Below are 21462 nucleotides of genomic sequence, written 5' to 3'. Positions count from 1 at the left end.
TTTTTGGTCTCCAGCAAAGTTTCTCTCCCTGATCTCTCTGGAAATTGACTATTGTTGCACCTCTGTAGTGTAAATCGGCCATTAGGTTATCTTCTGAGTCCCAGAAAGCTGCTAACAGCAGGAATCAGATGCTGCACCAGTTTCAGTTTTTGTGGTTTAGTTTTTTTAGTAAGTAGAGTACGTTTTAATTGATTTATACATGCACAGTTAAGTAAACGATCACACAAAACATGTGCATTTCGTGCGTGAAACCTGTATTCCCCCCCCCCCCCCCAAAAAAAAAAACAAACAAAAAAAACCTTCAGTCATCTTTATAAAGAAGTTTTAATCTTTTCTTTTAACCCTCTTGAACTCAATGAAGGGCGGGGACTGTGTGTCCGTGTCTCCCTGTGTGTGTCTGTTCGCCACTGAAACGCCAGGGGGAGCAGCGGTGTCGGTGAGACCCTCACCTCCTTCACCTCCACCTCCTCCTCCCTTCTCGGATGCGGCGAATCAACACACGCAGGCGAGGTAAATGCAGTCACGTGACCGCCCGTTGCCGTTGGTGAGTTTCCCCCATTATGGCGGAAGGGCCAGCCGTGCGGATGGACTGTCTCTCCCACTCCGGTGCTTGTTTTGTGTCTTGAGGGAGGAGTTTTGTTTTTAATTTTTTAACGTTTCCTCGCAACAGCCCGGTTTCTTTTCAACTAGACGCCACTCGAGTTTATCGGCGAAGCCATGGCGGACCGCGGCGTGGATTTGTCCGCCCTGCCTAAAGAGGTTAGAGACCAGTTGGCTGAGTTGGATCTGGAGCTGTCTGAAGGTAAAGGAGGGGCGGGGGGCTGATGGGGGGGGATGCTGTAGCAGATTGTCAGGCTAGCTGTGTATGTCTCAGCTGTCTGGGCTGACCGGCATAGGTTATACCAGAGGTTCATCCTCATCGTCTACTTTTCCTTTATGAAAAATTTGAATGAGAGCATGCTTCAGGCTCTCAGGCTCTGCCACCTAGCTTATTTTGTGCTAGTACAGGATGTGGGCATTTGAGCTAGCAGTGCATGGCAAGCAGCATTGTACATGAGGAAGAGAAAGGCTTCCATCCATTTCCCCTTGTTTCTGTTTATTTTGTTATATTCCTCTTTTTCTCGAAGCTCATTTAAAACTGAAGGTTGATTAACAAGATCAGAAGTCCTCTCGTTTGCTGTGTGAATGTGTGTCTTTAAACACCACTACGTGTGTGTGTGTGTGTGTGTGTGTGTGGCTTGGTTGAAAGGCGTTCAGGGCTGTACCCCTTTTCTTGTTATCCAGTTGTACTTCTTCATATTGTATTGATTTTATTCAGCTGTAACCACATGGCTCCCAGTTAGACGTAATTGAAACCTCAACTTTCATCTGGGAAAAAAATCCGGCTGATTGCTATAAAAGTGTGAGTCACTGTGAGTGGTGTTGAAATCAGATGAGCAGGCCTATAGTCATCATCCGCTCGTGGTGTCATATGAAGATACAGTCTGTCATGTATGACTGCCCGTAGTTACCACACGTAGTTTGTGACCTCAGTGATATTCACCGGAGTGATAACGTAGAGTTTACCGAGCCTTGCACACCTGTGCAGCCCTGTTATTACTGGAATCACGGGTTTACCTGCCTATGCTCCTCCTCATATACTACACTGCCCTGTGCCTGTGGTCACAGTGATGTGAGGCTTGTTGTCACGTGTGTATGCACCCCAATATTGGGACCATTCATTTATCCAAAGCAGGGCTGATATCAACCCCTCCCCCAGAGCAGCTGCTTGCCCCACTACCCCACCAATGACACACTGTCACACATCCGTGACAGTACCCCCTCCTTTTCCCCTGCTTTGTGGCCCCCATACATGCAGCTAAATCTAATCCTCCTGTGCAGTGACCCCTCTAGTTATCCACAGCGTCCATAGCATTTTGTTATTGTTTGTTCTAAATATAGCATCATATATAGCTACCCTCCTATAATTGGTTATGCATGCGTTTTGATGTAAATACATGATGATTTCATATCTGGGAGTAATAAAGGCTTAAAAAGGGGGTTATGACACTGTGTAAAAAGATACTGACTGCAAAAAAAATACCAAAGTGTTCGATCAGAGTATAATAATGATATTAGTCCATTACTCAAAGGTGTTTTCAGCTGTAGATTTAAAAAGGATTTGGTGTGCTGACCTGACCTGCTGATGAATCTCAGCAGTTGTTCTGTTTTGGTTACTGTAGCCCATTAGTGGTATATACAGTACATCCACTCCATGGAGGCAGGAGACGTTCACTGGGTGAGAGGCTGGGTACAACCTGTATGTGGAAATTTCTCATTAGTCTCGCAGTGATATGTCACATTTTTAAACAACACGCCATTAAAGGAAGTGAAGTTGTCTTCAATAGCGCGTTCAAAATTAGATGGAGGGCTGTGAGTACTACTTTCACGTTAACAGATTAAAACATCCATATATAGTAAAACGCAGTTATGTGGACTAAACATGCTGGGCCTCTGTAGGTTAGCACGAGCTCTCGTTGCACCACAGCGATGAAACGGGACTAGAGGGACTCTTGTTGGAAGGGAATCATTTTGGGCCAACACCTTTAGATGCCCCAGGGGGAGACTGAGGTCTATAAGATCGCTATGTTATATTAGATCACAGGTTATTTAAGAAAGGTTTGCCAATTATTCCTTCATCTTTATGCTCATTTTCTATAAATGGACACGTGGTACAAAAATTAACACAAGCAGTTGGAGTCAGGTTTGGCGAATTACAGGCTGATTTTCATCTGCCCCTCTGGTTCCTTGGTAGCATTTATATAAACAATAAAAGTACAGATAAGAACCAGATACATCAGACAGATAAAACAAAGACATAACATATAATATTAAACAAGCGTTAAAATCTCAGGGTGTATTGTGGGTTAAATTTGTTTGTTGTTTTGCATCATAGCAATATGATATATGATAAATATAGCAAATTACACTGATATTTATGACTTACTAAGAGTAAAAATGCAAATATGTTTTGCCTGTGTTTGCCGTACATGTTTTAGAGTTATTTCTGATTATTTACCGGAATCGGAACTTGCTTGTGGTTAATCTTTGTGGTTAACAGCATGTCACCATTATTTTTGGTCTGTTACGCACTTGCACAGTAATGCACTTCTTGCAAACAGGAACTGCTTTTAAAACTCTGCATTTCTGTTGTTGTTGACGAGCGCCCGTCAGAAACACGAGGTTCAAAAACCGGTTGGTACAAGAAGCGGGCAAATTCCCAGTATTCTGGTGTTGACACTTAGACTTCAACACATGCTCGTGTGACATCATGGCTTATGAATGCAATGCTTTTTAAATTCTAGCTGCGAGACACTGAGTGTAGTGGAAAGAGTGGGTTGGGGGCGGTGGTATAAAGTCCGTTTCACGTCCATGTATGTATAAGTTTGTTAGTCCCTTTGTGACTGGATGCGTGCCTCATGGGCCGTCTTTCTTGAGTCCATAACAAGCCCTCATCTGAAGCAAGTGGAAATGCCTGTTCCTGTGTTGCTCGGATAAGAACACTGGCCTGCCAAATGGCCTCTTAGAAAACAACTCATTTCTGCGAGCCCCCTGTGACTGTGGTGGACACAATGAGGACCATTCAGCTGGTCTGAGCCGCTGTGGCCAGGAGCTTCTGCTGCCATTTAGGCCATTCAGCTGAACCCGATCTTTGTGTGTACGTTGGAATGAGCCGCCTCCATATGAAGAGAAGGGAACGGCCGCTGACTGGTCATACACACAAGAAGATGACACCCAGTGTGTATTTCCACTGGGAGTGCACGCCCTCCCATCTCTCTACTGGGCCAGAGGTAAAAGTTCATGTCTTGTTCATCCCTGTGTCCAGCCTACCTGCTTTATATCACCTTCCGTCTGTCAAGTTTGCTTGAGAGAAATCGCTGACCCAAGCAAAATTCTGCACAGATGAGTTCTGGTTTGTCGGCTAATGCTGATGCTCCGTGCCGAGGTGCTGTTTTGACATTGCAATACAACTGGAAATGATTGGCAGTTCCTCCCAATCTGCTTCTGAGCGCTTTCTAGTGCATGGAGTGCACTTGTTGATATGTGTGTGGGGTCGCTGTCTGTTTGCATCTCTGATCAGTATGCAGAGAGTCTTCTTTTCTGGGCCAATCCTTCAGATGTAGCAGAAGTAGGCTGTGTTCATTTGTGTATGAAGGAGAGAAGGCCCTCAGCAGAGCATGTCAGCACTAATATGGACTAAGCCTTTCTTAGCTACCTGCTTTCCTGACCTTAGTCATCAGTGACAGCATGTAGGGCGAAGTCTGATGAATCGTCAAGGAGGACTCTCCTCCCACCCTTTAAACTCTTTCATTTTTACCCGCGGTCCAGCGCTCTTTGAATGACTGTAACTCCATTACCACTTTTGCTAGAGACAAAATTCAGACAGTTCCGGTAAGAGGAGAAGGCGAGCTTTACGGGGATATTTGGTGTATCACCGTAGCACAAAGCATTCACAACGTAACGCTGTCTGAACACAGACAGAAAAATCAGCTCCGCCTAGATTTTACAGTGTGGGCTTCATGTTACCTGAACTACTCGACCATTTTTGGGCTAGATGCAAAAAATCTCTAAATTCCTGAAAGATGAGAATTATTTTGTAATTTTATAGTCAAAATGAAAAAATATTTCCAGCTGTTCTGTACGATACTTAGGTCATAAAGGTTTTCACAATGTCTCTGAGCTGTTTTTATTATTTCTCAGTGTGTTAAACAGCAAACAGTTGTTTTTGTTACAGTCAAAACAGTGCTAAATTTAAGGCAGATTGGAGACATGTGATGGACACTTCCTCAAACGGAAGAACATGTGTTGCAGTGCGTGCGTTTTTAAGGTGCCTTTTGCTCTGGTGTAAAATGAGGAATAAGAGGCTCCTTACACTGACTGGAAAGATGAAATCTTTACCCAGATTTCATTTCTCAACTTCTTACTCTAACAGGCCTCTTACTACATGCTTCTTACAGATGTTCCAATGATCTCTTGCGAATAGCAGGTGGAAATGTGGTAAAATTGATATTGTAAAGCATTCGCAGCATGATGTCATCAGTATTGTACTTTCAGCCCCAATACTTTGATTTTGTTTGTCTTTATTGTGTATTTGATTATCTAGATTAAACCGAGGGAGAGAGGAGGTAATGACATGCGACAAATCTCCCCATCAACTCGGCTAATGGAGTCATTTTTTTTAACTTCATTTATGGAAGTGTATGACATGTATTTAAAAGCTGTGTTTATCCCATCGAGTGAAATGGTTTAGTCTTGTTTTATTTGCGTACATGTGTAAAAATCAGAACCAGTACGGCGTTTGCTCTCACTGTATTTTACAAACGTCTGTCAGAACAGAATTGGAGGGGAGAAGGTTTTCTTTTCTTTCCTCTAACCCCCTTTTTTGTGGAATAATCTACAGAAAGAGCTGAAATTGTTAGAAGTGTGGGGGAGTTTGTCCATTTTAAAGGATCGAGAAAATGGCTCTCTTCAGTGTGAGTGTGATTTGTTTTGATGCTCTTGTTCTTGATATGTTGTTGCATATGATCCGAGTCCATGTTACTGTTTGTGTTCTGTACTGAATATCACTTGTACTCATTTCTTATATTTACATTTGATGGATCTCTCTTGAAAAAGAGATTTGTTTTCAATCTTGATGAGATTTTCCATCTGCTTTAATAAAGGGCATATTATATAGAACAGAATGGTAACATTTCTTGTATCGCTGACAGATTTTGTTTAACAGAGCCTGGACAAATTTAGCTTGTTTTGTTGTGGAAACCTCCTCTTGGACTTGCACTGCTTTCCATTAATCTGATCACATCTAAATTCACCAGTTTCCAGATGTGAAACAACACCCCTTTCAGATTTTCACACAAATTGCAAAAGCAATCTTGGCAGGTCTCTTTTAGCACCTTTCAGTCTAATTTTTGTCCATTTGCATGAGTGAGCAGGCATGCGCAGCATTACAGCTGCTCATGACATAAACAGTACATTAAAACGATGTCTGTTCACAAAGTACAATAAGCCTGAGATATTTGTCCGTCCCAATCCAGAGGAGAAAGCTGTCTCTGTGCACAGTGAATAGGGTGTAGCTTTGTCTCAGCTTCAGGATGGTGCACACACATTCAGAAGTACAACCGACAATGCTCGTTGCCACAAAGCATGACAACTCTTTTGCACATATGTAAAATATCACTGCTTTCTCTGTCACTGCTGTGTGTGCACGTTTAAACATGTCTGAATAAAGCTCTAAAAGTGTGACCGAGAAAGCGACTGTTGTCTGACAGATTTCTATCTCTTTTAAGAGATTAATGAAGCCACTACAGTGTCTAAAAAGGACACATTGCACTCCGGTGTAATTATATTAAAGACGGATTATAAACGACAAAGATGGTTTATTTTCCAGCGCTGTTTGCGAGACTGCTTAAGTCATTCGTCTTGTATTTGAATTGGATTTGAGCTAGGGCTGGGCCATATTATACCGTTCACGGTAATACCGGTATAATGTTAGGCAACGATAGGAAAATGAAATATCGCGATAGAATATGAGTAAAACGCGCATGCGCAGTGCCTTTGTTTTCATACGCACATGGCCGATTGTTGAGTGAAACAGATGAACCAGAATTGGTTTGTAAAAATGGTGCAACTTCCGTGATGTGGAACTGGTTTGGTGTTTGTCCGTCAGATACACAACAAAGCACATTTTTTTTGCAGAACATGCAAGCGGCCGTTCTAAGATGCTCTTAAATCTGGGAGTAATCTGGGTCCTAAACTCCGTATACTTCAGGTCAAACAACACTGCAGCATCACTTAGAGTTAAAAACTGTCTAAATTCTTTCATCTTTAATAAAACGATCAGCATTGCTGCTTTACCAGGTGTAACTATAAAGTTTAACTTCCAGGCATCCATGAAAACAAAATGTATTACATTTAACGGAGTTAGAAGTTAGCAGGAAGCTAGCGGAAGTTAGCTCGCTAGTTTCGCTAGTTACCTAAGCATGATATTGCATGTTCTGACTAAGAGATTTCTGAAAAAATTCAAACGTACAGCTCTGCTATCACTTCCAACATAAATGAAGACAGGAAACTAAACAGCAGTGACGTTTGTAGGGTTACTGAAGTTTGGCTAGCTGGTATATAATGATGTGCTACGTGATCGCTAGCGACACAGCTATGTTAGCATAACATAAACAGTGAAGCTGGAGGACGAACACTAACACTTTTCCACTTATAAAAGTTAACGTGAAGGTTCTTCATGGTTAGAGACAAATGCAATCGCATGGCAGGATGCTGTAAACGGACCAAACTTCAGTCAGGAGAACAACTGAGATAATCCATCCACAATACGAGGTTAGTCATTAATATACTGCAACAACATGGGAATAGAGCAGCTACCAGAGAATTCAACATTAATGAATCAATGGTACAGAAGTGGAGGAAGCAAGAAGAATGAGTTTAATAAAGTTTGATTTATCTGACTGCTTTGTTTCGCTTAATGTGCCTTATAATCCCGTGCACCTTATGGTCCGAAAAATGCGTACTGCACACTGCAGTTTAATGTTGCAAAGCACCTCTTTTTAACTTCAGTGGATATTATACATGGTTATGCTCAGGATATGTCAGCCCATTTCTACTGGAAATGCCTTTTGGTTAAACTTTCAGCAAGGAATTTGCATTTGCACTGTTACATTTTTATAAAGCTTTAATGTACATAAAAACCAGCTTCTTGTTTAAGTGAAAATAAATGGAAGGTTGTCTTTTTGCGCTAGTAATGTTGTGGAGTTGTATTTTGTCTCACATCAATTATATCGTCGGTTATATCGTTATCGCAAATTTTCAAATATATATCATGATAAATATTTTTGGCCATATCGCCCTGCTCTAATTTGAGCAGTCTTGTGATTTTTCTTACCATGCTATAATTTTTGTGTTTACATATTGTTGTGGATATTGCACAAGTTTGTGCTTGTGTTTGATCTCTGTAGAGGACCCAGAAGGTCAGAATCCCAAAAGCTTTCATCTCCCCGCTTGTAGATTCAGAGCCGGGGCATTTCATCTGGTAAGGGTCTTGTTGTGTTTGTGTGTAAACAGTATATTTGCACATGTGAGTTTGACGTAATACAGCTTCTGTGAATAGTTAATGATGGCTGGAGTCCCTTTCCCTCCTCTGGGCCTATAGTTGGCTGAATTATTCAAACGGTCTCATTAAGTACCAGGACACTGAGTGGTGTGGGTGTGTGCGGTAAGTCAGCTTGACTTTTTTATGTTCCCCAGGTACATGTTGAGGCATGCCAAAAAAACACAAGATCGTATTAAAATTTATGCCAGGGGCTATATTGACATCCCACTCATCAGCTCGTAAGACCTGCAGATCTTTGGTGTGAGAAAGTCACTTTATATTGTCAAAGATGCTGAACTTGTTGAGCGAGTTCACTCGTGATGTGAGGTTGGATTGAGAAATCAACGACTGAATTATGCATGTGAGTTTGAGACTGAAATAACAAGATGATACTTGAAACATTCAATTTGATGTTCCTTGGAAATGATTAACAGTTAGGAACCCAACTATAGCTCAGAAACAATGAATAACACATTCACTTCATTTTTAATATTGTATTCATTGCCTTATTAATATGTTATAATATATTAATAATATATAATAATAAAAGTACAGTGCTAATATTTGGCTGAAATATCACTAACGTGGTCCTGTTAAATGACAGTATTGTGAAAAAGTCTTGAGTATCTGCTCATTTCTTTATATTTCGTTAATAACATGGGAAACAGACAAAAACAGAGTTTGTAATTTTTAACAAGCTTGAAAGTCAGTATTTATTTTTCTGAGCCTGAGCTTTCTCTCCTTTGAGTAGTTCTCCGGGATTCTTGAAGGACATTTAAAGCCCTTCTTTGGATACTGGCTTCCTTTAGATGATCCCATGTTTTTAGATGTTTTTACTGCATTGACGGCGTGTTTAGGATCATTGTCATTCTGAAAAATGAAGCCGTTGCCAATCAGGGCTTTCCAGATGGCACTGATCAAAATCTGATGGTACTTCATCTGATGGTAGATTCAACAAGACCACTGTTTGAAATGCAGCTCTAAACCACGACACAGCCTCCACTGTAGATGCCTGTAGACACTCAATGATGCACTGCTCCTTTGGCTAATAGCTCTTTAGAAATCAAGCTGTGTTGTCAGCCTGTGCTATCTTTGGTAGCTTTGGTAGATTTAACAAAAGAAACGGGAACAAATGATGCGTTACAACAGTCTGTTATTCTCATATTTTACATAGATTCTTTGCTAAGTTGTCTGTGTAGACATAAAATGATTTAGTATCTGCCTTAAAGAGCTTATATCTGGGCTGGACTTTGGCAGAAGTACTTTGATCAGCGAAAGGCATCAATAAATATATAGTGATAGCAGCAGAGAAAAAGGCTATTACCAAAAGATGGATGGAAAATGTAGTATCTACCATAAATAACTGGATTGATGTGACAGTGGAAATGCACAACGTGGAAAAGACGACTCTCTGTGTTAACCTAAAGATGGACATCTTTAAACAGCACCTGCAACTATTTCATCTCGTCAAGATGTGTCATCTATTATTATTGTGTATTCTTGTGATAATATAAGAATTTAAGACCGAACTAGTTGAAATTTATTTCTCCCTGGGTGTATACAGGTGTGAGAGGACTCTGTTATCTTTTATTTCTATAATTTGTTGGAAAACTTGAAGTATAATGGTTGATCTTACCTTGTTTAAGGTATATGGATAAGGGTTAACACTACATAATATCCACCCATTTATGTGATAAGTAGCTTGTTTATGTATGTCAAGTTAAACCAACAGTATTTAGATAACGTGTTTACAGACTAGGCTTGCCTGTTGATTTGTGAGTCACTGCTATTAGGAGTGTCCTCTACTTCAGGGCATAACAATCCGCTGCAAAGTGAGTGAACCTGTTCAAGCTTTGGCTTTTATAGACGTGATGCCAACTCTGAGTCATCATAAGGAAAGAATGAATGTTGATTTTATCATATCAGGCCATTTATCACAGCTTTCCAATGCACCCACCTTCATTTACCACTCAACCAACTTTATCTAACTGAAAGTGATGGTCAGGGACTTTTTCCCCTACTGTGCTTTTTGTGCCCCGCAGAGCCAGTGCTGTGACACACCTGGTATTGCTCAGTGATACACTCTCTGATCTGTGTCTGATAGGCTCATGGAAATTAAAGTTGTTTCTTTTCTATGGTGGTGTCAGTTTGAGAGTTAATGCAGAGCCCCTCTAATCTATCGTTAGTATATACCCACTGCCCAGTGAGCCACGTGACCGTGCCAATGCTCTTGTGAATATAAATAGACCTGGCTGGCAAGACAAATTCTCTTTCATGCCTGAGGAGGAGAAAACAAGCATCTCTTTGACACAAAAGCTCCCCCATTATTGCAGTGGAGGCCACCCTCTCGAAATCCTTCGGAGTCAGTCCTAATTTTGTGTGTGTGTGTGTGTGTGTGAGTGTGTGAGTGTCTTTGGCGCTGAGGCTGAGTTTCCTGGCTAGTAGACATCAGCCAGTGGCAAACTCATCCACGAACGACCAACTAGCTGGTTGGCTGCTACATGTGGGTCACTGTTACGCCCGTGGGTTGTGTGTGAAATACCAGAGCCTCTTCGGGGCTGTCCTCTTTAGGCCAATCACCTACTTTCTGACTCCCTTGGAAAGTTGTTAAAAGCGTGATAATTGTTAACCCCAGTGATTTTAGTTGTCTTGTTGTCCGTTACCTGCTAATGTTTAACAGTAAAGCTGAGCAAGTGCAAGTTTATTGGTGTGTGTTCGTGTATATATGTGTGTGTGTGTGTGTGTGTGTGTGTGTGTGTGTGTGTGTGTATATATATATATTAGAGATGGCACGATACCACTTTTTTATGTCCGATACCGATACCGATATCATAAATTTGGATATCTGCCGATACCGATATGAATCCGATATAGTGTTTTTTAATCAACAAAACTGTTTTTTTAAATATCTTGCTGCATTTTGTGTAAGTTCATACTCAAGTTTAAAACAACAACTACACTAAAGTTATTCTGTTATACCTGTATGCAAAAAAAAAATATTTCATAGTTCAGCAATACTGATCAATCTAATAAACTTAAACCTGCACCATCCTCCCTATTCTGGTATTTTAAAGAGTACTTAGCGTAAATATTAAGCAACCTAACTAATAGGGTTCCAACTCCCAGCAACAACAAAAATAAATAAATAAAAAATAGGGAACCACCCCTCACGCTCCACCTCATGATGCTTAATCGACGTAATCAACCTTAATTTGATGCAGTGTGGAAAAAAAAATGCACAGAAATCAATTATTTTTCAAGAAATATTAAATAGATTCAACATCTTTCTTCAACAAAATTGCAGACTGCACAGATGGTACCTTTCCAAAGGAAAAAGTACTATAGCTTACTAGGGTATATATATTAGACTTAATAGTCACTATATACAGTAATTGACTTCTATTCATTTTACATCAAATTAAAACTTTGGGTGTCAGATAATTATTTATTAAAAGCTCGACATTTTAAATGAGAATAAGAAAGAAAAGTATGTCTTTGTGCCCCCTTTTCCCTGTTAATGCCCTATCGGCCCCCCTGGCTAAACTTTGCTAGATCCGCCCCTGCACAGTTACCAGCCGTCAGCTATGTAGAAAAAGATCCTCGAGTAGAAAGTAATATTAAATAAATTCTAACAACAGCTTATCAAGCTTAAACGTGCTGCTGTTGTTCAGCCGCTGGTTTCCTCTTTCTGGTGCAAAGTGGGCCAAAAGCAAACTAGAGACACGGACTCGCGACAGAAAAGCCGATCAGCTGATCGTTAAGCAGTTTCATGATTGAAGTAGCAGCAAGAAGAGGCAGTCGCTTGTTAAGCTTAACGCAGGAATGCTTTACAAACATTCAGAGATGGACTTACACACTTGCTTTACTTCTCTCGGGATAACTTTGTCGGAGATGAAATGCCGGGTTGCTAGCGAAGCTCCACATGCTATCCAGACCACCGACAGGTCCCGCATGCCACAGCCGCTCTATCACGTGATGCATACTGCTCCGAGTGCTAACGTTCTGAGGTGAGTTACGGCGTGTTGCAAGTTTTGTGAGGTGCTTTTGTGATATTTAATGGATCGGATTACATTTTTTATTTTTCTCCGATATCCGATCCAGTAATTTAGGTCAGTATCGGACCGATACCGATACGTATCGGATCGGTCCATCTCTAATATAATATATATATATTAGGGGTGCAACGATACACAAAATTCACGGTTCGGTTCGGTTCGATACTTTGGTGTCACGGTTCGATATTTTTTCGATACAAAAAAATGTTCATGCCTTTTTAATTTGTCATTTATTAAAATTATAAATATATATTTTAACTCAAAAGTACAGTTTTTAAATTTAACCCTAACCCTTGTGCGCGTTTTTTATTTTGACAGCGAATGCGCACCTGCGGACCACTTATGTGCAGCCCTGGTTATTTAGCTCGTCATATTGCAGCCACAGAAATTCTTTTGTCCATGAAACCATAAAGCTGCACTTTCTTTTTGCCTTATAGTCTCATTTGTCATAACTTCTCCGTTTTGTGGTAAGCTTTTCTTTGGCTGTCACTTCTTCACCCCGACCTGTCTTATTTGGCTCAGCAGAACTAAAATATATATACTGCTACTTTTACACACGGACTCACATAAGCTCAGCGATTCTCTGCGCGATCAACCTCTCAGCTGCGGGAGATTTCACTTGTCATGTTTGCATAGTAAGCTAACGATTAATAAGACGATGTCAGAGGAATTGGTGCACAAATTATCATCACTCACAGATCAGTGCTGTCATTGCAAAGTGAAAGCAAAAAAACAAGCGCAAATTCAAACGCGATTTCAATATGTCACATATTGACAGTGGCTCACCGATGCCAATGACATAATTACCCAGCTACATTTCTGAAAGAATGCAAAAGCATTGACATATATTTTTCCTACAATAGCCCGACGGGCAGGGAAGAGAAAGATTTTGGTAGCCCGACTGAAAAAAATCGCTAGCTCCAGGACGTCGGGCTAGCGATATTGCGAGCCCTGTATCTGATTGAGGAATCACTCATCTTTGGAAAGGAGAGTTTATTACAGAGAAATGGCTCTTTCCAAAATAAAAGCTATACTATCCGCTTCTTCTGGGCTATATTCTCAGCAGCATAAGGAGAATCATGTGCTAACAGCTGTCTAAATGACTCGGCTAAAGTTAGTAGCATGCTTGTTGTATTTGTCTTTGCACTAGGATGATGTCGGCGTAAATGTGCAGTCATATTCGTTGTGTTCCCACTAGTGCTTTCAGGTTAATCTCGTTGAAATGACCTTAACGCCACAACACGGCAAATCTCCGTTAACGAGCTACCGCCGATCGCTCCGTGCATGGGGCTAGACGGCCAACACGTTAACGAGCTAACTGCGCTAACACACTAGTTCACACCAATGTAATTGAGCATTGCATGGCACATCCAACATACTGTTTTATTTTAGTCCATGACTCGCTTACCTTCAGGGTCATACGTCACATGAAAACCAAAATAATTCCAAACGCCAGATCTGAATGAGGTTCAATTTGCCTGTTGCAACTTCTGTCTCGCTAGCTTGCCCTGCGCTCTTCCTTCTGACGATGCTGTCTGTGTTGAGCGCTCAGTGGATCTGCGCTCGACAGTGCAGCCTAGGCGGAGTAGTCGAACACAGATTCACTGAGCGCTCAACACAGACAGCATCGTCAGAAGGAAAGTTGATAAAATAAATTACAAATGTTGTATTGTTCGATACATATGCGTACCGAACCGAAAGCACTGTATCGAACGGTTCAATATCGATACGAATATCGTTGCACCCCTAAAATAAATATATATATATATATATATATATATATATATATATATAAAAAACACCCAGCACGCCCCTGCGGGCGGTTTATCCTTCAAGCTCGGGTCCTCTACCAGAGGCCTGGGAGCTTGAGGGTCCTGCGCAGTATCTTAGCTGTTCCCAGGACTGTGCTCTTCTGGACAGAGATCTCCGATGTTGTTCCCGGGATCTGCTGGAGCCACTCGCCTAGCTTGGGAGTCACCGCACCTAGTGCTCCGATTACCACGGGGACCACCGTTACCTTCACCCTCCACATCCTCTCGAGCTCTTCTCTGAGCCCTTGGTATTTCTCCAGCTTCTCGTGTTCCTTCTTCCTGATATTGCTGTCATTCGGAACCGCTACATCGATCACTACGGCCGTCTTCTTCTGTTTGTCTACCACCACTATGTCCGGTTGGTTAGCCACCACCATTTTGTCCGTCTGTATCTGGAAGTCCCACAGGATCTTAGCTCGGTCATTCTCCACCACCCTTGGGGGCATCTCCCATTTTGACCTCGGGACTTCCAGGTTATACTCGGCACAGATGTTCCTGTACACTATGCCGGCCACTTGGTTATGGCGTTCCATGTATGCCTTGCCTGCTAGCATCTTTCACCCTGCTGTTATGTGCTGGATTGTCTCTGGGGCATCTTTACACAGCCTGCACCTGGGGTCTTGCCTGGTGTGATAGACCCCAGCCTCTATGGACCTCTATGGATGGGGATATATATATATATATATATATATATATATATATACACACACACACACACACGTACACATAGCATGTTGGCATGTTGTAAGATCCAAAAACACAAAATGTGAAGAAAATTACTATTTGATATGCTTTTAAAAAAAAAAAAAGGCTTTCCAAAAGTTGCTGTGAAGCCAGTAGCTGCTCGCAAGATACGAACACACACCAATAATCTTGGTGTATATACACACACACACACACACACACACACACACACACACACACACACACACACACACACACACAAAAGGATGCTTATAAGCCTGCATATTTTATTATCTGGCAACACGTTTATGCTGTGTTTATGCTGTAGTCAACAACAAGCACCAGGGAAATATTCACAGCCTGATATCAAGTGCTATGAAGTGTGAACCGCAGTGGACAGTAACATTTTCTTTAATAATGTAGCTTACATATTTTTGGCTTACTGTAGTCATGGATGCTAAAGGATCACTTTGGATATCCTCGAAGGTTTGCGTTCTTCTGTCACTATTAAAAACTGTGACTAATAATGGGACAGTCACATGATTGTTGGTTGGAAATGGTAACAAAGTACGGTATTATTAACTCATTAAACATCCAGACCACTCTGACCACAAACCCGGTGCTTCTTGTTATCCAGTATCTCGCCATTTCTGTCTCATTGACTCTGTCTTTCACTGTGGCTCTTCAGCTGATCAGCCACAGCTGATCATTGGAGCCCTTTGAAGTGGGTGTGAGGAACACGAGGTATTTTCTCAGCAGCTGACCAGTTTCTATATATGAAATCGCAGGCCTGCGTCACAGGAAGGGCTGATGGGAAACCAGAGTTCAGTGGTAATCCAGTCCTGCTGTAAATGTACAATGAAAGTTTCCAAAAGGTCAGTTGCCATGTTTTTTTTGTTCTTTTGGAAATGTGCCTCACCTTCCTAATACTCGAGCAGAGCCAAAGGGTTATCAAAAATTCCCAAAGAGTAAAAGTGCTCAGGAAGCCTCCTCAACAACCTGATGATTATCTCCCCTCTTGGCCCCACAGCACACATTGTGCTAGAGCTTGGCCTGTAGTCATAGACCCCTTTAATTCAAGTCTCGAGAGAGCGAGGTAAAACAAAGGCCCTGAAAACACACTGAACATTGTGGGTGTGGCTTAGGCCTCTTAATCCCTGACTGTCAATAGCACCGTTGGTCCCGTAAGTCCATATATTACCTTTTATTGTCTTGAAAGGAAGCGCCAGGTTTATATTTTGAAACAGCTGCTGTTCTGGCAAGTCTGACCTTAGTCATTTCCTGGAGATGAGCTAAAATTGCTTGTGAGTCTTGAAGCATTGAACCCACGTTGCTGAGAGCCTCTTATGTGAATATTGGACCATATTTTGGAATGTTAGAGTTGAGACTGCCGCATTACAATGAGTAATATTTTTCAAACATTGATCCCAGTAGGTAGCCTGGTTTTAAAGTGTCTTTGTGTCACGTGTTGCATACTCCCACAGAGTGACAACGCACTGATGACTGTTGTGATTGTGGTGATGCATGTGTTGAAAATCTTCAGCTGTGATATAACAAAATTAAGGCGGCTTTTTGAGTATCACCACCATCAAGTCAGACTAATGTTTTCAGTGTAGTCATTTTGGCCTTGGTGGCTGAGATCAGCCCATCTGCCAATAAAATCACTGGCCACTGACTTTGTTCAGTGTCTGCCTGCTGCGACACATCACTTTCACGCTGACTATATTTTCTAAGAGAGTGTAATGTTGAGCCTAAAGACTTTAAAGCAATAAAGTGAGGTTTTATAATTCAGAAAGCCTTTTAAAATATTCTGTTTTTGTTGGCTGAGCTTGAGGAGTGTGGTGGTGTTTCAGATGCTGTTTAGAGGAATCGGAACCACATCAGTTTCAGTTGCTGCTCTTTTCCTTCACTGACAACACTTTAATCCCATACCTGCCCTTGGTTTTGGTGAGTGGTTTATTGCACGCACACACAGCGCCCCACAGCCCTTCCTCTGTGACCTTCCACTTTTAGTTGCTTGTGAAGTGAGTTGTTGTCACTGGTTTTTTTGTTGTTGTTGTGGATTTTAGAGCTCGACAGGTGTTTAGACAACCTGTTTTCATCACAGTGTGTGCGCCTCTTTTACACAAGTGTTGCCCATTTGTTGAGCGCCTTCCACAGACTGAGAGCCATGATCTTCAGAGCGGCGATAGATTCGCATCTTGACGACAGCCTGTTTAATGATTGCGAGTGGTGGGTGGTATGAGGTCAGGACCGTGAGCTGTCCAGAGAGTGGAACGTAAGCAATAAGGTCTGCGGTTTCAGTGTCAACGGCGGACTCAGCACCCAGAATCAAAGCGTTTCTCAAAGGCCGCTCATGGCTTTTTATGAGATTATAATATTGATTTAATGAGGCTGTTTCCTGCCTAACATTACTCCTCCTGCATTAACGTCCTCCTTTAAACCATGAGCTATTAGGCATAGTCGATGAGCAAATTCTGCACGTGTCATCTAGAGGTAGGTGCAACATAAAGAGTATATTGCTGAGCAATATTTCTATATGTGTAGGTGAACAGAAGACTCGGATGATACTTGAGCTGATGTGCTCAGTGACCCTCGGGTCAGGTCCGTCCCACACTTCTGACCCCTGTTTATCTTCACTACGACACTGCTGCAGTGAAACCTGATACCTCTACATTCACTTTCACCACTCAATACCCTGTGGTTACCCAGCAATGCTGAAACACTAGTCTATTATGCAGTTTGCTAGCCAGGATGCCTCTGTCTAAATACGCTTCTTTTCTCCTTTTATTCTCTTCACAGTGGACTGAATTTAGGCGGAGTCAAGCTGCTGACTTGATCGCACTCACTTCATGGTGCTATCAAAATTTCTACCACTGACTCGGTCCTTTTCACGGCAGACTCATTATGACTTGTCGCACTAGAAAAAGCTGGCTTTCTTTAGACTGTTCAAGTAATTCATGTCAGTGTGAGAAAGAATTAGTGTGATCAGACACAAGGTATTCTTTTTAAAAAGGCTGAAAGTGGGCTCGGTCACTCAGGCACAGCTGGGGGCCGGCGGAGCTCACGGGCGCGTCACTGCAACTCCCCCTGACTTCTGCTCCGCGGCTGCTGGGCGAGCCCTCATCTGGGACTCTCCTCAGCTCTTACTGGAACAGTGGCGCGGCTGCCCCTCTGTTGGTCTTCCATGGTCTCTTGTGTTCTGGGGGCCTCTGGATGTCTGGAGTTTTGATCTCCTCCATACCCGCTTCACACCCTGGAGGACGGGGCTGTGGCCCCCCCACACTCCCTAGCAGATCATTACATGGAGAAACCTTTGGAATGCAAGCATGCTGATCCACACAGGTATGCACACATGGGTATTCACAGACGCGGACTAAAGCTTTCTTGGCTGCTGCCTCAAAGCACACTGTGCGCTGTCTATCTTGCGTGCTGCACAATATCGTTTATTATTTAGTAAATATTGATATCTATGACTAGCTAGTTTATTGTGATGGTGCTTTGTTTTCTCTATTATTATGTTACTCTTTGTTGTTTGCTGTCTCCTCTGTTTGTTTTTTTTTGTTTGTTTTTTTTTTTTTCTCCATACAGGTGACCCAGGAGTTCTTTTTTTTTTTTTTTTTCTCTCTCTTCCCCCCCCTTCTCACCGTCTCTTCTCCCCTTTGGTTTTCTTTCTTTCTCTCCCCCTCTTTCTCTCATTCATTCCCCCTGTCCTATTTATTTAAAAAAAAAAAAAAAAAAAAAAAAAAAAGACAAAGGATGAACTGAAGCTCTGCCATCACGTAATGTCGCATACTGCTGTTTCTGATGTCATTTAAAAAAAATAATAATAAAATAAAATAAAAAGGCTGAAAGTAAACCATATGCTGTAGTGCTAGCTTACAGGCGTGACTTGTTACTTTAGATTTGCTGTTTAGGTGCCCGTTATTTATTGTAGGCTCGTTGTATGTTGGGTTTTGTTTTCAAAAGTTTGCTTTCTTGCTCGCGGTTAAGTCGAAACATAAAACGTGAAGTTGGAGCCAAAGAGCGATTGACTCAACCTAATGTAAAGACTGGATGTTGGGTAACTTCCTGCTGGTTCTCTCAAAAACGTCTGAAATCAACCATTTCTCACTTGAGCCGGAGTTTATTTTGTAGACCTGTCTGAGCGTATAGTGAGTATTGCTAAACCTTACATAGTCGACTTAAGGTATCAGCTTATAATCCCTACCCAAAGCATCATAGCCGTCATGGCACACGAATGGCTGGAATTTGTGCATCACATAACAGCATGAATTGCCACGACTTATCCTCTGTAATGTGGGAAAAAGAAATGGGACAGCTGTGTGGTGGTTGGCAAAAAAGTCTTGGATTCAAAGTGTTTACATGTTGTCCATGTGACTGTGTGGGTTCTCTTTGGGTACTTTGGTTTCCTCCCACATACACGTTAGGTTAATTGGTGACTGTAAATTGGCCATAGGTATGAATCTGAGCGTGAATGGTCTGTTTCTCTGAGTTAGCCATTTGATAGAGTGGGAAAATACAGCCAGACCACAGGGTGTATCGAATGTTTGTGATTGGAATGATTAAAGCTCAACCTAAGATCACAACTTGTTTTCATACGTTTCTGGATTATATGCTGATTAAACAAAGGAAGTGCAAATTAATTCGTGTATAAGCTTGGCACAGCACCCATTTTAACTTGTCATAGCCAGGGAACTACAGGTCTATATCTTTCATTAAGCCGGCCCGCAACAATGACACCCTGAAAGCGTCTGCTGTAAATGAAAAGCAGCCATTGAAGCACAGATGCTATAAAACTTCTTTATTAACTTGTGACAAGTCTGCCTATAAAACTGTTTATTAATAAATGATTAAGCTAGTATTCATCCACCTGCGTAGTTGCTGTAGGGGATACAGTTCATGGCAGGGGTAGCAAGCTAATCTGACCAGAAATCAGCCTGGGATGTGGCCTTGGTCTCACTCAGTTATGCAAACATAGACCTGTTAGTTGAACGCTCATTGCAGTTGTAGTCTGCCGTACAGTCTCAGTGAGGACAACCTGCATTAACCTTTGCTGCTTACTAACAAACAGCTCACTTGTACTTGCCTGACGTCAGTTTCTCTGACTCCACAATCTGTCCTCTCAGTTGTTTGCCAGCCTTATCACTTTGATGAAGTAACGTGATATGAATTTATCTATACAGCAACTGTTTGTCACTGCCAAGATTATACAGCTGGCCTGTGATGATCTAGAGGGAAATGGCGTGACCCAAATTAGTGTGCGTAGTACATTAACAGTAGTAAGATTAAAGTGAAGAAGAAGCCGTCTTTCTTATGGAGAAGAATAAAAGCAAATGTTCCGTCTTTTTTGTTTCATTGTGGTTTTCTGATAGCTTTTATTGTTGCAGCAGTTCCCAGCTCAAAACTCACAGCTGGCTCTAGAACGCTTGATATAATAATAATAATAGAAGTAATGGAGGAAGTAGGGCTCTAAACTCAAGCACAAGATGAATGCTTAAAAAGCTCGAAGGAAACACTTGTTTTATTTCTTTGGATAAATTAAGTTTCGGGATGCTGACTGTCCAGTGTTATTGTTTCTTCTGTTTTTATCTTAATCGTGCCAGCACTTTTTGTTGTTGCTGTCCTGTACAGGAAGGTCTGACTTCACTGAATGTTTCGGTACTTGACTCGGGTGTGGTTGAACTGGTCGTTTGCATATGTGTGGGTGTGTTTCTTCGCATGTTATGTGTTTCTCAGGTATTAAGTTTAAAAGGTGGGATTGCCCCACATTTGTTCCACTAAGATGCGTGTCCACATTAAGAGCTGCTGAATCTTTATTTTATCATTTTTTCTTTGCCCTTCTCTGTAATTTCCTGTGAGGCATACCTGTGTTAAACATGTCACTACAGTGGTTTCACTTCTAGTTCTCAGTATGACGCACTTCTTCCGTTACATCCTCTTTGCTGGGCATTGCTTCATTATTTATTGGAAAATGGGTTTAACACATTGTTGATCTGTGAAAGCCACGCACAAATTGTTCATTTGAACTAATCTGGGCCAAGCACAGCCCTTGGACTTCTTTTATGTCTCACATTCGATTTATTGAGATTTTTACAAGAGTATGCCTTAGAAATGAAAAGGGAGGCATAATTAGATCTGTCTTCACAGACTGGAGCAGGCTGAAAGGCAATAAATAAAATATAAAATGAAACATTTTTCAAATAATAGTGTTGATAGCTCTAATCTGTAGTGGCTATTGCATTCACCTTACACACAATAGATTGGAAATCAGGCAGAGGCACAGACCCAGCTTATAACACAGGGACTTACAAGCTAGTGTGCTCCAAGTGCCAGTGCTAAGCCCGGATAATTGGAAGTGTTGCGTCAGCGAGGGCATCCGGCGTGATTTCTGTGCCAAATCAAAACATGTGGATCCATCTGCTGTGGTGATCCTTTGGGGGGGGGGCACTGTATACTAAACTGTGTTACATCGTCTGTTCTTGTCACATATTACACAATATAATAATATAATATATATATTATTAACTTTGCTGTTGTATTTTTTTAGGGTGTAATTTTCAGAAGTCGTTCCCATACCTTTTGTCGAATTTTTATCTGTAAGTTCACTTCATTAGGGACAGCTAGATAAGACTAAAGTGACCTAATACAACACCCCTGCCAGGAATGTTGAGCTTTTGTTGAAACAGTTTTAGTGAAGTGTTGAGTCAACTGTATCTATAATCATGCTATAACCGTGCTATGTTCACTGGCCACTGTACTGGGTTGGAGG

The 21462-nt window shown here is 41.6% G+C and overlaps 1 protein-coding gene across 2 annotated transcripts in view; it reads left to right on the top strand.

Annotated features, from left to right (window-relative positions):
• The first annotated feature begins 539 nt into the window (after positions 1-539).
• dip2ba (DIP2 acetate--CoA ligase B (putative)a) overlaps positions 540-21462 on the top strand; it is a 45050-nt gene continuing 24127 nt past the window's right edge. The window contains exon 1 of one of the 2 annotated variants that reach the window (XM_085394803.1): positions 540-802. In XM_085394803.1, coding sequence (XP_085250929.1) covers positions 718-802 — 85 coding nt within the window. In that variant the 5' untranslated portion in view covers positions 540-717. Of the gene's footprint in view, positions 803-17575; positions 18036-21462 lie in introns of those variants that run through there. The other variant, XM_085394804.1, reaches the window with a different exon arrangement.

This window comes from Rhamphochromis longiceps, linkage group LG20 (genome assembly GCF_057381845.1).
Source record: "Rhamphochromis longiceps isolate RC_006_pf linkage group LG20, R_longiceps_female_GT1.1, whole genome shotgun sequence".
Classification (NCBI taxonomy): domain Eukaryota; kingdom Metazoa; phylum Chordata; class Actinopteri; order Cichliformes; family Cichlidae; genus Rhamphochromis; species Rhamphochromis longiceps.
Note: the sequence above shows the minus strand (reverse complement) of the source record. Positions and strands in the feature narration are given on the sequence as shown.